This window comes from Symphodus melops (assembly GCF_947650265.1).
Source record: "Symphodus melops genome assembly, chromosome: 23".
In the NCBI taxonomy this organism is placed as follows: Eukaryota; Metazoa; Chordata; class Actinopteri; order Labriformes; family Labridae; genus Symphodus; species Symphodus melops.
In genome coordinates, this window is record NC_136713.1 from 2,720,519 (window position 1) to 2,735,345 (window position 14,827).

The following is a 14,827-nucleotide window of genomic DNA, read 5'->3' on the forward strand; positions in this document are numbered from 1 at the left end:
TAACAACATCTGGAGGAGCTGATGAAACATCGAGACGAGCTTTGGATTATTTAGACCTCAACCTCCCTCCTCGCAAACATTCACATCAGCTCAAGATGATTTCATCCAAGAGACGTTCAAGTTGATATTTAGAGAGTCAGAAAGTGTTCACTGAAGTCATGATGAGGACAAAACACTCAGCTGCCTAATAAGTGTGCACGCTGTGTAAATGTAGTTTCCCCCGATGTGATAACGTCCTCTTTTTCTTCACCTTCCTGAAACCTCAGTTAAAGACAGACGAGAAATAAAGCTGAATCTTTCCCCCCCTCAAACTTGTATCATCATGGTCAACACGCTGCTGAAGTGTATTTTCTACAACATGTGAACTATTAATGAGCAAAGCATTTGTCCTGGATAGGAAACACTTTAAAGAGCAGACTCTATCAGACCTCTCCTGTGGTCGGGGAAATATAGGTCCCAACAAACAGACTGGAAATGTCAAAGGATCCAACGTGCAGACATGAGACAGAAATGTCTCATCTATCCACAGACCAAGACTGCTCACACGGTGAAAATAAATGTGAGCTGACACTTGCTCTATACCTGAACTTAAACAGTATGTAAGCCCCATGAATATAACAGATACTATTTTAATGCTGTATGGAGCTCATGTTTATGTTACGCTCAATAATTCAGTTTGTCAAAATGTCCACTAGGTGTCGCTGACCTCCTGTTTGAGAGGGAGAGTCTGCACCTCTCACAGACAGAAGAAAAAACAGGCTGTGAGGGGCAGAGAGGAAGGGACAGAGAAGGAGCGGAGTCCGTGCAGATAGCATGAAATAGATCAGACACAACTTTAATGTTCTTCTTCAAATCGATGTGAAAGTTATCCAAAAGGAGGGTAAAGATTGTTGGTTGCAGCAGGATTAAGGAGGACCACTTTTCAGTGGTTTTATGACCGCTCTCCGGTTGTTGTTGTTTTCTGTGGTTGATTCCAACCACAAAGCAAAGCGGCCATCACAGCAGCTGGAAGGTGGAGGATCCAGTCTGCACCTGTTTCTCCAGTGGGACTCCAGATCAGACATGAACCACATCAAGATATATGGACCCCAGACTATCTAAGTGACTCACTAAACAGAAAACACATTGACTGAAACTAAACTATTGACTTGAACTTGAACCGTTTGATGCCTCTCTACACCTGAAGAGGATTATATAAAGACTAAAGAGGAGAAATGATTTCAACTTGTTGCCACATACAACAGTGTTTGTTTTCCTCAGCATGCTCCTCTGAACCCAGCTGTAGATGTTGCTGTAGTCCTGCTTTAATATGCATTTAAAACATGTCACACTAAGTCGTGGTTACAAGTATATCACAGTGAAATACAAACCTGCTGTGTTGTCTTTGTTGTCATCATTTACAGGTCCTGTTGAGAATTTGTTCAGTGTGAGATGATGAGTGTGATGTTTCTTCAACCTGGAGGAAATGAAGAAGAAAGTGAAAGACTCAGATCCAGCACATTAAAATGAGTGGAAACTACAGCGCTCAATAAATAAAAGAGGCCATCAGCCTGTTTCCTCTTCTCTTGTTGAATACTTTTATACCACTGTTATTTCTGTTTGATTGTTTCCATTAAATGAACATGTGTTTGTTTCTGCAGGTAAAGAAAGAAACAGTGAGAATAAAAAGCAGACACATTCTCTGCTGCCCTCTGTTGGAGACAATGCAGTAAAACAGGTGATCTTATGCACACACTCTGGGACTGTTGTTTCAAAACACTGGAAAAATATTAAAGAGGAGAAAATTATGAAAAGTGAAATTCCATGAAAGGTTCAGTTCAACCTACTTGGTGTTATACCGGATGATATTTTCACTGCTGACAGAAGATATAGTGTGAATATTTTATTATTGTTCACCAAGAAAAATAAAACAGCAACATGGAAGAATGTTAAACCAGCGAATGTGGCTGAATGGAAGCAAAGATTGAGACAAGTTTATCTCATGGAAAAAGATGACGGCATCATTACAGATGAAAAGGGAGCGTTTGGATCGGAGGTGGAGCACAGTCGGAAAACACCTGACAAAGTGAAAAACTTTCTCTTTCTCTCCCATGAATTGAACCTTTCAGGGGTCGACTGGGGAGCTGTTCTTCTTCACAGCATCAGTCCAGGAGATCCATTCTAGACACGTGTGACCCGTGTGTACGTTCTGCGTTGTGTTCTGCTGTTTCGGCAATGTCTCAGGAGACAGCTTGTAGTTCTTGTATTCTGTATTCAACAGATAAAAGTACAATCAACAGGTCGTGTGTGGAGTCAAGCATCTCCCCTCTGAGCAAACTGTCAACGGCTCTGTGTTTACAATCATACATTACACATTCATTCATAATAAGTTCAAATAGAGAGATACATGTACATTAAATACAACATCATACACATATTTAGAAAACTAACTTCAATATATTATTTACGAAAACAGCAGATTAATAATATGAAGCCAGAAAACCAGTTCCTTTTGATATCTACACAGAAAAATTAATCACAGCTGCTCTACATCAATCAATTAACAACTGACATATTAAGACTGAAAAACACCTCTCCATACCAGATAAAAGTATAATCAATCAGCCGCTAACATTTGCTACCAAACTAATGAACAACATTATATATGATATTTGTCACGGATCAGAGGAAGAGACCCAAACGCTCGACTCCAGGGCAAAAGGCAGTTTCAAAAATCCATTTTAACTGTACGCAGGGTTCGGTACACGGGAGTCAAACACTAACAGGTTCAGATTCCAAAAGTCAAGACAGAAACATGCTGGAACGCAGACACTGGGAACAAGACGACATAGAGACAAAAATACAAGACGAACTGGCACAGAATGAGGGGAAGGCAGACATTATATACTGAACAGGGGGTGGAGTTAACAAGACACAGGTGAGACACATCAGGTCATCAGACAGGAGGGAAACAAGGAACAAAGAGCACAAGACCAGAAACTGAGGACAAGAACAAGTAAAACACAACACTGACAACACCAAAACCAGACATATAAAATAAAACAGGAAACACCAAAGACTAACGTAAATACCAGACTATGAAATATTAAACCACACAAGAGAAACACTGACAACAAGACAAAGACTAAATATAAAAATCAGAAACACTTGGACACAGGGAAACACTTTGAAAACATGACAACTAAAGACAAGACAGGACATCAAGATCATGACAATATTGAAAACTTTACAAAACTGATACAGGATCAATCGAATATGATCAGAAACAGAAGACCACCGTTTGATTACATCTAATCAATAAAAATGAGTTTATTGACGGAGCGTGAGTCATCATTGACCGACCTCTGACCAAACATCTGTGTCATTTAAGTATGTTGCAAAAAGAGTCGCCCTTTCCACATGTACCTGTGTATGTGAAATCAGTGAGCTAACACAGCTGGGTCTCTACTCGGGCTGTAACGCTACACAAACATTTGGGTTGGGTACGGTTCTCAGTCCTTGAAAAACAAAGAAAGAGACACATACTCTGTGTATTCTTCAGTTCATTCAGTTTTATTATCACCATACTATCATCATAATATTCACCCAACATTTCATTTCATTGAACATATGGATGAGAATAAACTCCAGGCAGTATTGTTGAGTCTTGATGCGGTAAAAGCCTTCGATCGGCTCAACTGGGACTTTCTTTAAAGAGTAGGAGAACATTTTGGATTTCAGCAGACCTTCATTCAGACTATTCAAGCGCTTCAGAAGTGCAAGAATCAAAGTGAACGGAGCCATATCAAAGTCATGTCAGTTAGACAGAGGGGAGGCCCAATAAGCCCTTTACTGTCGGCCATCTTTATTGAAGCTTTAAGCCAAGCCACCACTCAAGACAATAATATTAAAGGTATAAAACGTGAGCCAGGCACAAGAGGTGGATTTGCTGGATGGATTATATGTTAATAAAAGAAAGAGTAAAAACAAGTTGAACATTGTGGTTATATGATATATGGTAAAAGAAACAGAGCGAGATAAAGTAACAATAAATTCAAACATTAATTACTTCTTTCCCATCTTTAAACAACACAAATAAAATACTTGAGAGTGAACATCCTGAAAGTTTTGACTCATTTATATGAACTCGACTTTATTGAAGACACAAATACAGGAGGATGGAAGGAGATGGAATTCCAATATGAAGCTTGGAGTGGAGGATGGAGTCTGTGAGAATGAACATCTTGTCCAGAATCTTCTGTTTGTTTCAGACTCTTCCAATAGAAAGAAGAGAGAAACAGTTCAATGAGTGGGATAGACTAATATCACGGTACATATGGCGAGGGAAAAGACCAAGGAGAAGATTTCAAACTCTTCAACTGCAGAAGAAGAAGGGCGCTCTAAGACATTATGATATATCTGCACAGTGGAGAACCCTGGTTTGTTGGTGCAGATCTGATTATCAAGCCAGATGGAAAACTATTGAAGAGAAGTTGTCAGAGAGCGTCCCAATCCAGGCATGTTTAGGGGATCAACGATTGGTTGAAAAGCTCCTGGATAAAGGGAATAGCTGGATGAATTGATCCCTGAAAACATGGTTCAGTATTATCAGCAGGACTGGCCTGTCTGATGAAATAAAGATACTGAGGTGGTGCTGGCATGACCCCGACTTCACCCCCAACAAACTGGATGTTCCTTACAAGAGATGGACCAAACAAGGCCTCTCCTCTTACTCTTCTTTTTATAACCAGCAAACATTTCCAAACACTGAAAAGACTCTTTGCTTCAAGATTTCTTCAAATACGCCACCATTTAAACAGTTTGATGACAGAGACTGAAAAAGTCTTTGACAATAATCTCATACAAGTTTTCATAGCTGCCTATAGAGGGGACTCTGGGATTCAAATCATTTGCAGGTTGTATAGAGGGCTACAAGAGGAACACAGAGAACATACCACCTACATCAAACACATATGGGAAAAGGAAACTAACTTCCACATCTGTGAAGAAGCTTTTGGGAAAATACTGGGAGTTTGAGTGGAAGATCACAAGCTCCATCTCATGGAGAACATTGGGTTGGAAGAGTCTGATTAGATACTTTATTAAAGCTGTTCAGAAATCTCATTACACAGACTCTATCTCACTTCTCTTCAGTGCTATCTCCTGGCTCCTGGGCCCAACCCCACATAGTTCTAGACCGGCCGTGTTAAGGATGGTCCCAAAGCTCTTATACTGAAAGAAGGAGAGAGGAGGGAGATCTGAGGAGAGAGCTGACTTTACCCAAGTCTTTTTACTGTCAGACAATATCTCTGTGCATCTCTGCTGGACTAAGACACAAGTGGAGGACACTTGGATGTAATGAAGGGAACTGAGATGTACCCATAGACTCTTCTAGCTGCTGGAGGAATTGTGGCTCACAGGAAGCAAATCACTGCCACCTGTTCTGTCCTAAAAAACACAGCTTCTGCTTTGAGATCCACAGAGAACCAACAGATGTCTTTAAAGTCAGATGTTACCCAGGAATGGGACCAAGTCTTCCTTGCTAACCTGCATTCATCCACTAAACCAAATACTCACTTGGAAGCCTGAGCATTGCTGGCAGAAAGGCCATAACAAAGAAATGTTCCTCCACCAGTGGAAGACTGCTACCATGTAGTTCATGGAATCTATTCAATGACATAGATCACTTGTTCTCTGAAGCTTCACAAAAACTCATTTGAAGATCTCTGGATAAAATGAAAATCCTATATCTCCCCTAAACTCCCATCTTTTCTTTCAACTGCTTTTCCTTTAGTTATGAACCCCTGTATACTTTGTTTTTGTCTTTGTTTTTCTTTTCAGTGGGAGATCACCTCATCTCTTACATCGGATTTATTTTGTTCTGTGTTAAAGCACAAAAACATAAAAAGAGTAATCACTCTATTGTTTAAGCACAAATGACTGTACTGTACAAATGTCTCTGAATATGTGTGATTACAAATAGAATTGAAAAAAAGAAATATGATTGAAATGAAGTGTGAGCTGATTCCTCTGTCAGTCCCTGATGGATGAAGCTCTCCTCAGCTTGCAGAGCTTCTCCACACACAAGATGGTGGAGGTTCCTCCTCTGTGGATCATCAGCTGCTCCTCTCTGCTCCACCAGAGTCCTGATCACTCACAGAGATCATCTCCAGCTAATGAGAGAAGAAGAGAGAGGACAGAAATCATTTTCATCAGCTGGGAGTCATCAGATTCCCCCACAGCGCTGTAACTAAGCTCCGCCCCCACTCCACCTTTGGACTTTAACACTGAACGGTTTCATGTTGGTGTCTGAGTGTGAGTTTACACTGAGTTATGAGAGATTCACGTCCACACACACTCAGACACACACAGCGTCGTTCTGTCCTACCAGCTCTGACAGCCGACTGTTCTCCTCTCCACTTTAAAGAGTCAGAGCAACACATTCAGTTCAGAGAAGAAACAGGACTTATTATAGTCAGGTCAAAGGTCAACTAACCATGGGAGGAAAATAGAAGAAGGCGTAGTTTGGACATGAATCCTCTCTGATGTTTCTTTGTTTCTGTCAGTTGTCCTTCCTGCATTTGTTCCTGCAGCTGTGTAACTTTAGTCTTTGAGCCTGTTTCTCTTCAACTTCTTCATATGATTCATATCGTTTGTTCACAGTTTGTTAGATATTGTGATAGGTTATATGAAGATAGCTCCGCCCCTTTTATGAAACTCTGGGTTTACTTCTCAGGTTGATCACCAGCTTCATGTGACTGTTCAGCACCATCTCTTCTGTCAGGGTTAGTGAAGCCAGATCACAGAAAACAAACCCTGAGTATGTTGAACTCTCTTTGTAGCAGAGAACCAAGAAAAGGATTTCTCCAACAACGAACAACAAGAATGTAAATATATGTATGAGCTGATATGTGGAGGCTTTACTAAAGAACACTGAGAGACTGACCTCAGAGTCTTCAGTCCATAGTTTGGATTCTTCTGAAGATCACACAGCAGCTTCACGTCTGAATCCTGCAGCTTGTTGTATCTCAGGTCCAGCTCTCTGAGATGGGAGGGGTTGGACTTCAGAGCTGAGGCCAGAGAAGAACAGCTGATCTCTGACAAACTGCAGCTCTCCAATCTGAATAAAGAATAAAAGAAGTAAATGTAGATGACAGTGAGCTTTATACATGAATGTGTGATGTTGTCCACATGAACACACTGATGTGATCATCATCTGTTCATTCACACATTGAAGGACTTCATAGTGATTCATTCATGTTTTTGTACTTCCTGATCATTCTTAGATTGAAACGTACAATATGTTGAATTTTATTTGAATCTTTACATTTAAATATCTGAATTCATTTCAAATGGACTAAACCCATGTTAAAATAACAGTCAACAATGAAGTCTTGAAGCATTGTGATGCTAAAGTGTTTGTTCAGCATGCTGGTAACTGTAAGAGTGGACTGAATCTATTTGATATTAATATGAGGCTGTGATAGAGCTGTCACCTTTCTCTCCTCCTTTCTTCTCTGAGGGAGAAACTCTTCATCCTTACATTTGGACTTTAGGAGCTCTCTTAAGGACTGACATGCTTTGTGAATAACCTTGATCTTTACCAGGATCTAGTCTTTAATCTAAGTAGAAATGTAGCTGCAGCGTGTTCCAGCTCCAGCTGTCTGCCACTGTGGCTGAAACTTCTCTTCTCCCTTCTGTTGTCCTCGTGCCCTGCTGTCACTCTCCACTCTTCTCAGGACTTTTTTCATTTCAATCTTGATTTGAACCCGTCTGTTGTCGGGATCTGATGCTTTTAAACCCTTGAACCAAAAGTCTTTTTCATGACAGAAAGACTGGGCTAAAATCTGTGTGCCAGTGCACAATTCAAGTGTAGCGAGCGCTCACAGGAGTGACAGCAGTGAAGCTGTCGGGTACGTTGACAACACGTCCAACTTATTAAAGCAGTCAAAAAGATAGCACGCCAACGTGAACATCACTGCAAGCAGGAACAAAGAGAGTGTGGAGCAAAGCCAAGTCTCCTTTGCATTTAAACAGCCTCTTGATAATAATTCTGAACGGGCCAAAGACATAACAAACACCACTGCTGTTTTTATTACAGTGGATTACATGCAGAATGGGACTTTGTGTTTTTACAGCTTCTTATATTGACAGAGGGAAATATGAATAGTTGTGAGATGAAACTGTCCCAGCTTTATTTTGTGCTCTAAAAAGTGCTGACTTCATAAACAGAAAGGTGTCAGTGTTTGTCTCTGTCATTTAAAACACATCTTTTTATATATACTATAGGCTATATGGATGATTTTATTTCATTCATTTCTTTTATTGATTGGAGACTCTGTTGGTTATAAGTATATTTGATTTGATGTTATTTTTGAAGGTTTCATTTAAAATGTCATGAAAAAGAAACCTGAGCAGGTGAAGTCTGAACTGTCCATGCTGAACTTAAGACAATGTGTAAAAGGGAAGTTGTAAATGTTCCTGATAAAGAAAAAGAAAGTGTGATATATATTCAAACATGATATAAGACAATATCTTTAATATGGATATAGTTCATGTTGCATTAAAATATAGTTCTACCCGTCTTCTGTAGAGCTGACAGTTCAGCTATCTCTCTCGCTCTCTCTCTCTCTCTCTCTCTCTCTCTCTCTCTCTCTCTCTCTCTCCTCTCTCTCTCTCTCTCTCTCTCTCTCTCTCTCTCTCTCTCTCTCTCTCTCTCTCTCTCTCTCTCTCTCTCTCTCTCTCTCTCTCTCTCTCTCTCTCTCTCTCTCTCTCTCTCTCTCTCTCTCTCTCTCTCTCTCTCTCTCTCTCTGAGCCTAACTTAAAAAACTCAATGGATAACAAAGCACTGTGTTTATTGAGGACAGCCAGAATAGTAGTTCTTTAGCTGTCTCTTACTCCCAGCATGCTCTGCAACAGCTAACACATGTTGGTGTGAAGTTTAGGGTGAATAAAAGCAGTCGTCTCCCATTGTTCTCTCTCTTCAAATGCTTCCAGCATCCAGAGACACAAGTCTACTCCTGCTTCACAGCACGCTGCTCTTTGTTTCAATGTTTTGGCGTGCAGGCAACCCGAGGCCTCAAGGAATGACAGTGTTCTGAATCCCCAGCTTGCATCATCCATTGAACGCATCTCGACGGAGACTCTCGGAGAGCGTCTTATTCACAGAGCGAATTAAAAACGGTATTTAGAGAGTGTAAAGATCACGTCTGGTTCCATCCTGCAATGAACAGGACAACCACGGAGATCGCCTCGCTCCACAGAGAACACACCGATCCTGCTCATCCTCTGGGAACCGCCGCCGCCATCACAACTCATCTGCACAGAAACAGACTGGAGATCTGATTTCATGGTGGGACCTTTCCTCTCCTCAACCGCAGACAAACGCTTTACAAGTGAGGCTGAATCAGGTCTGAGCAGTGAGCTTTAGAGAGTGTGTTTAATAACTGAGTCATTCATGTGAAGTTGTGAAGATAATATTTGCTTCTTATCTGACCACTGCGTCTCTGGTTTGACTAGTTTAAAAGCTCTTTGTCCGCTGCGTCCCGTGTGTGTTTCTCTGTGAACTCTAGCGTTATATCCGGGTAATATCTTCATGTTCAGGAAGACCAGTGTAAACACTGTCTAACAGAAATTCAGCCTCTGGCTTCTAGTGTTCAACTTCATTATTCACAAGTTGTGCAGGAGTTTCAGACTGTGATCCAGCATCTTCAGACAACAGACAGACAGACACATGCCACTCTTGTTTGTTTATACTTTGTGTTGTGTAGTTTAGTTTATAATAGTTATTTGTTTGATGAACATGATGTTTCTTTGTTAAATATATTCTGTTATCATTTAAAGAGCAGTTGTTTGTGATTGTTTGAATTCATTCCAGACTTGTAATATTTGGTTTTAACGGTAAATTATATTTGGTAAATAGTATTTTTATACCTTTAGTATTAGAAGGTTTTATAGTTTTAAGAGTTTGACACTTTTTAAAAACAGTTTCAAGTTTTAAATTGTCAGAACCAACATTTGGGATTTCAAATTAGTTTCATTATAAAAATCTTTTAAAGGGATTTTCATTAAAAAGGAATAAGTTCATTTGTAAGTGATATTTTTAAGTTTGTTTGTCTGGGACATGATGTTTCCCAATTCTCAAGAATGGGTGAAATTCAAACACAGTCAACACAGTTTCTATTATATTCATATCTATATTACAGTCAGTGATCTGACCTCAGAGTCTCCAGTCTGCAGTTTGGACTCTGCAGATAATCACACAGCAGCTTCACTCCTGAATCCTGCAGCTCGTTCCCTCTCAGGTCCAGCTCTCTGAGATGGGAGGGGTTGGACTTCAGAGCTGAGGCCAGAGAAGAACAGCTGATCTCTGACAAACTGCAGCCCCACAATCTGAATAAAGAATAAAAGAAGTAAATGTAGATGACAGTGAGCTTTATACATGAATGTGTGATGTTGTCCACATGAACACACTGATGTGATCATCATCTGTTCATTCACACATTGAAGGACTTCATAGTGATTCATTCATGTTTTTGTACTTCCTGATCATTCTTAGATTGAAACGTACAATATGTTGAATTTTATTAGAATCTTTACATTTAAATATCTGAATTCATTTCAAATGGACTAAACCCTTGTTAAAATAACAGTCAGCAATGAAGTCTTGAAGCATTGTGATGCTAAAGTGTTTGTTCAGCATGCTGGTAACTGTAAGAGTGGACTGAATCTATTTGATATTAATATGAGGCTGTGATAGAGCTGTCACCTTTCTCTCCTCCTTTCTTCTCTGAGGGAGAAACTCTTCATCCTTACATTTGGACTTTAGGAGCTCTCTTAAGGACTGACATGCTTTGTGAATAACCTTGATCTTTACCAGGATCTAGTCTTTAATCTAAGTAGAAATGTAGCTGCAGCGTGTTCCAGCTCCAGCTGTCTGCCACTGTGGCTGAAACTTCTCTTCTCCCTTCTGTTGTCCTCGTGCCCTGCTGTCACTCTCCACTCTTCTCGGGACTTTTTTCATTTCAATCTTGATTTGAACCCGTCTGTTGTCAGGATCTGACGCTTTTAAACCCTTTAACCAAAAGTCTTTTTCATGACAGAAAGCCTGGGCTAAAATCTGTGTGCCAGTGCACAATTCAAGTGTAGCGAGCGCTCACAGGAGTGACAGCAGTGAAGCTGTCCGGTACGTTGACAACACGTCCAACTTATTTACTCATTCTCCGCCATTGACGAGATTTTCCGTCAATTGGTGTTTTCAGTGAAATACGATAGGGGTCGCTATGATGGATGTTGTGAAAAAGTTGCAGTACTGTGAGGCCAAAAACCAACAAACAAGACCACCCGCGGGAAAGTAGAGAAAAAAAAAAGAAAATCTTCTTCGTCCTTTTTTTCCAGCGGGTGGAGTTCTATCAGTCTGTATGTGAGTTTGACGCGCGTCAAAAAGTAAACATTAGCCTTATAGATATGAGATAAAAGCTGAACAGTACAAACATGCCGGCGCCAGCAAGGAGATATTCAGCTGGAGAAGCTTTAGAGTTAATTATAGATACAGACTCTGATAATTCATTTTTTGACCTCCGTGAAACTGATCTGGATGAAGACAGCAGCAGCGACAGCGAATGGAGGGATTCAGGACCTACATTCAGACGTGTAAGAGGTAAGATATGATCATGTTATTTTTTGACTTACCGTGATAGTGTAACCCTGGTCTACAAAGCCTCAGTCAATTAAAGCTAGTTAATAAAAACAGCCAATAAGAAATACATTACAAGTGATAAATAGACAATAAATAGATTAACATGGGCTAAAAATCATTTAAATTGTCAGCAATGCTATATTTCATGATAAAATATTTAATTTAGGCTTCAAAACATGTTAAAGGGTTAAAAACTTGTGAATTCATGTTGTTATTTTTAATGGTTTAAAAATGTGTTTAGACTTTTATTTTGAAGAGTCGCGTTGCAGCGTGACCCATGTGATTAGCCACAGCCAACCGGGTTGTTCTTCTCCTGCTGCTGAACGAGGGAGATACGCAGACAGACTTTGCAGAGCTGTTGCTTAAAACAGAGGAAAATAGAGAGAAAGAACGAGTAAAAGTTTATACAGTTATTTTTTGTACTCTGAAGGAGTTAATTTTGTTTCTTCAACCTGTCCGTGACTTGGTGACGTTTTACACACTGTCGAACGGGACTTGGTGAGTGTAAAAATTGTATTTTATTTCAGAAAAAATGTTTTGTCATCATGTATTGGTCATTTCATGGAAATGGAACGCTAAGGTAGCAGATTTATGTTGTTTTATGTTGATGGTGGATATACACGGTAACATTTGGTGCTTAAACGGAGCACATGCTGTAGTTCAATGTCCGGTGATGCTATTTTTTTCCGCCGCCATGATGGCGAGTGCGCCATCTTATGAAGTTCCAAGTAAGCTGAAAAACAGACTTTTATTGATGTTTGAAGCTACCGGATGTATTATTTGATTTGTTTATGAATATTATTTGGTTGTTATGGTAGGCCATTAAGGTTGGGACCAGGAATTCTGAGCGAATACCGGAGTTGGATTTCACGTGTGAGATACAAGATGGCGAGCCACCCAGGGACCCCTTGAACTGTGCAACACACAGAAGTGAAACGCCCTCTGCTGGATGTTGCAAGATTTCACCAAAAAACTGGGAGGATTGATCCATATCTCTGCAAAACTGCAGACGACTCTCTGAGACACCGGATTAACCATTAAAGAGCATATTGCAGGTTAAAAAAAAGTTGAGATTAACACTTCATGTTGTCAGATAAGGGCTGGAGAATAAGTACATCAATTTTCTGTATGCTCTTCAAAACATAAGTGCTCTAATTTAAAGGAGAAAGTGGCTGTTTTTAGTGTAGCTGTTTAGAACTCGCTTTTTTTTCAACAACGCGTCATATGACGTAACGTAAGGGAGTCGCGTTCTGTCACTCTGCTTTGATCGGCTTTATTCATGCGTGTATGAATGAATGAATGAAGCCTTTATTGCCCCTGGGGGAACTTGTCTTATACTGAGAGCATGAAACACTTTACAAACAAACATTTAGAAGGCAGCACAAAAGAATTAAAGCACAAAAAACAGGCTAAAACATGATTAAAGAGGTGTAATGATACGTGGTAGTGAGTGAGAACAGACAGGATGCCTCCCTGCAATAGTTTGTAATTTGCGCGGCGCACATTCGGGTGCATAGTGTAAGTGGCTTGATTATTCATAGTGTGTTTTGGTGAATTATTCCCACAACCTCAGAAAACGATCGAACAGACACGTTGAATATTTCAGCATCAGACACAAAAGCGTTTCCTTATTAATGATTTAAATCTCTGGCTGTTTAACATAAAATATTATATACGCAGACAAGCGTTTAATGATTTGATCTGCTGGAATCCTCTGTTATATTCTCTAGTTTGCGCGTAATAGACACCGGACAGTCTGTATTAATATATGTAGTCATACGATTTATTATAAATCCAACTCTGTTGCAACAGAGCGTGTGTGCGCGCAGTGGGGAAAGACGGAACGCGCGGTTTGGAAACAAACAGAAACACAAGCTCTGTCGGTCCTCTATCCCATTAAAACTTTAAACTTTTTGTAGTAGCCTAATATATGTGCACGCATTAAACTGTGGAGTGTGTGCGCTGTTGTGCATGTTTGTGTGGATTACGTGCGCTGTGAACTCACGTCATACACCATACACTGTATATTCTATAACAACGTGAGCACTGGGCTGCATGAGGAATAAACAATAAAGACAAAGTGCTGCATTAGCACAGGCCGTGAAATCGGGTTCTATGTCTGTCTGTCTCTCCCTCTCTCGCGCACAGCGCGGCACCGTAATACGTTGTACAGATTTGCCGTTTTTACGAGCAACTCCCATACAATGTAAAGGGGAATGATCGGCACTTGCACCTTCTACAAATTGTTTTTTAATGGATTGAATGTGATTACAAACTTTACATATGCTGATGTGAACACAGCACGAGCCCATATATAGCGAGCTGACACCTGTCACTCAGCAGGACGCCTGCTCAGGGTCTCTACTCACACCACAACTTCACTTCTCTCCTGAGGCCGTTATTCCTCTAATCCTGCCTGTTTCTGCTCTCTATCACATCTAATAGGTTCAGAATAATAAGCCAGTGGACCATTATATGTAAAGGAATACATATTTTCTTCCTCTTTATTGACGGGAGTGACACTCGGATCAATGCTTTTCTATGTTAAACAGACGGGGATTCAGCGGGACTCCCTTATATTACGTCACAGCCGAATACGGAAGTAAAGAGCAAAGACGTGCGAAAACGTACTAAAACGTCTCTAGGAGACCCTGTGGGTTATTAATTTCAGAATTTCTTTAAAAACAGTATTGTTAACGTATTTTCCTATGATTAGTTAAGTTTTGTCTTTAACCTGCAATATGCTCTTTAAGGACAATTCAAGGAATAGAGACGCTTGTGATATACAAGTTATTCAGTCTTTTGCTGAATTATTTTGAGTTTTGTGTATTGCATCACTGTTTTTTGTTAACCATACATGTTAATGCTGTAATGGTATTATGTGAAGTGTAAATGTTTTGTTTGGTACAAACAAAAATAAGAAATGGTTGAAACTTAAAAGGGAACTAAACAAAACTTGGACTAAATCTTGAAACTAAAGAACTAGACTTTATTCAGAATAAAGTAAACTCAAATAGATTGAAGGATAAAGCTTGAAATTAATACAAACAATAACCTTGGTTGAAAATAATATCCTTTTAAGCCAAACAATAGGTTTAAATCTAAAAAGGGATTAATAAACTAAATCACTTGAATGAAAGGGAAGAATAT

General features: G+C 39.9%; 2 protein-coding genes across 2 annotated transcripts in view; both read right to left on the minus strand.

The window, feature by feature from the left end:
- Positions 1-14,827, minus strand: part of LOC306818854 (NLR family CARD domain-containing protein 3-like) — a 54,264-nt gene that overhangs the window by 24,743 nt on the left and 14,694 nt on the right. Inside the window, exon 10 of the mRNA XM_079336578.1 lies at positions 6,926-7,099. Within this exon, the coding sequence (XP_079192704.1) occupies positions 6,926-7,099 (174 nt within the window). The remainder of the gene's footprint in view (positions 1-6,925; positions 7,100-14,827) is intronic.
- Positions 1-14,827, minus strand: part of LOC306818853 (uncharacterized protein) — a 137,817-nt gene that overhangs the window by 22,719 nt on the left and 100,271 nt on the right. The gene's annotated exons all lie outside the window — the stretch shown is intronic.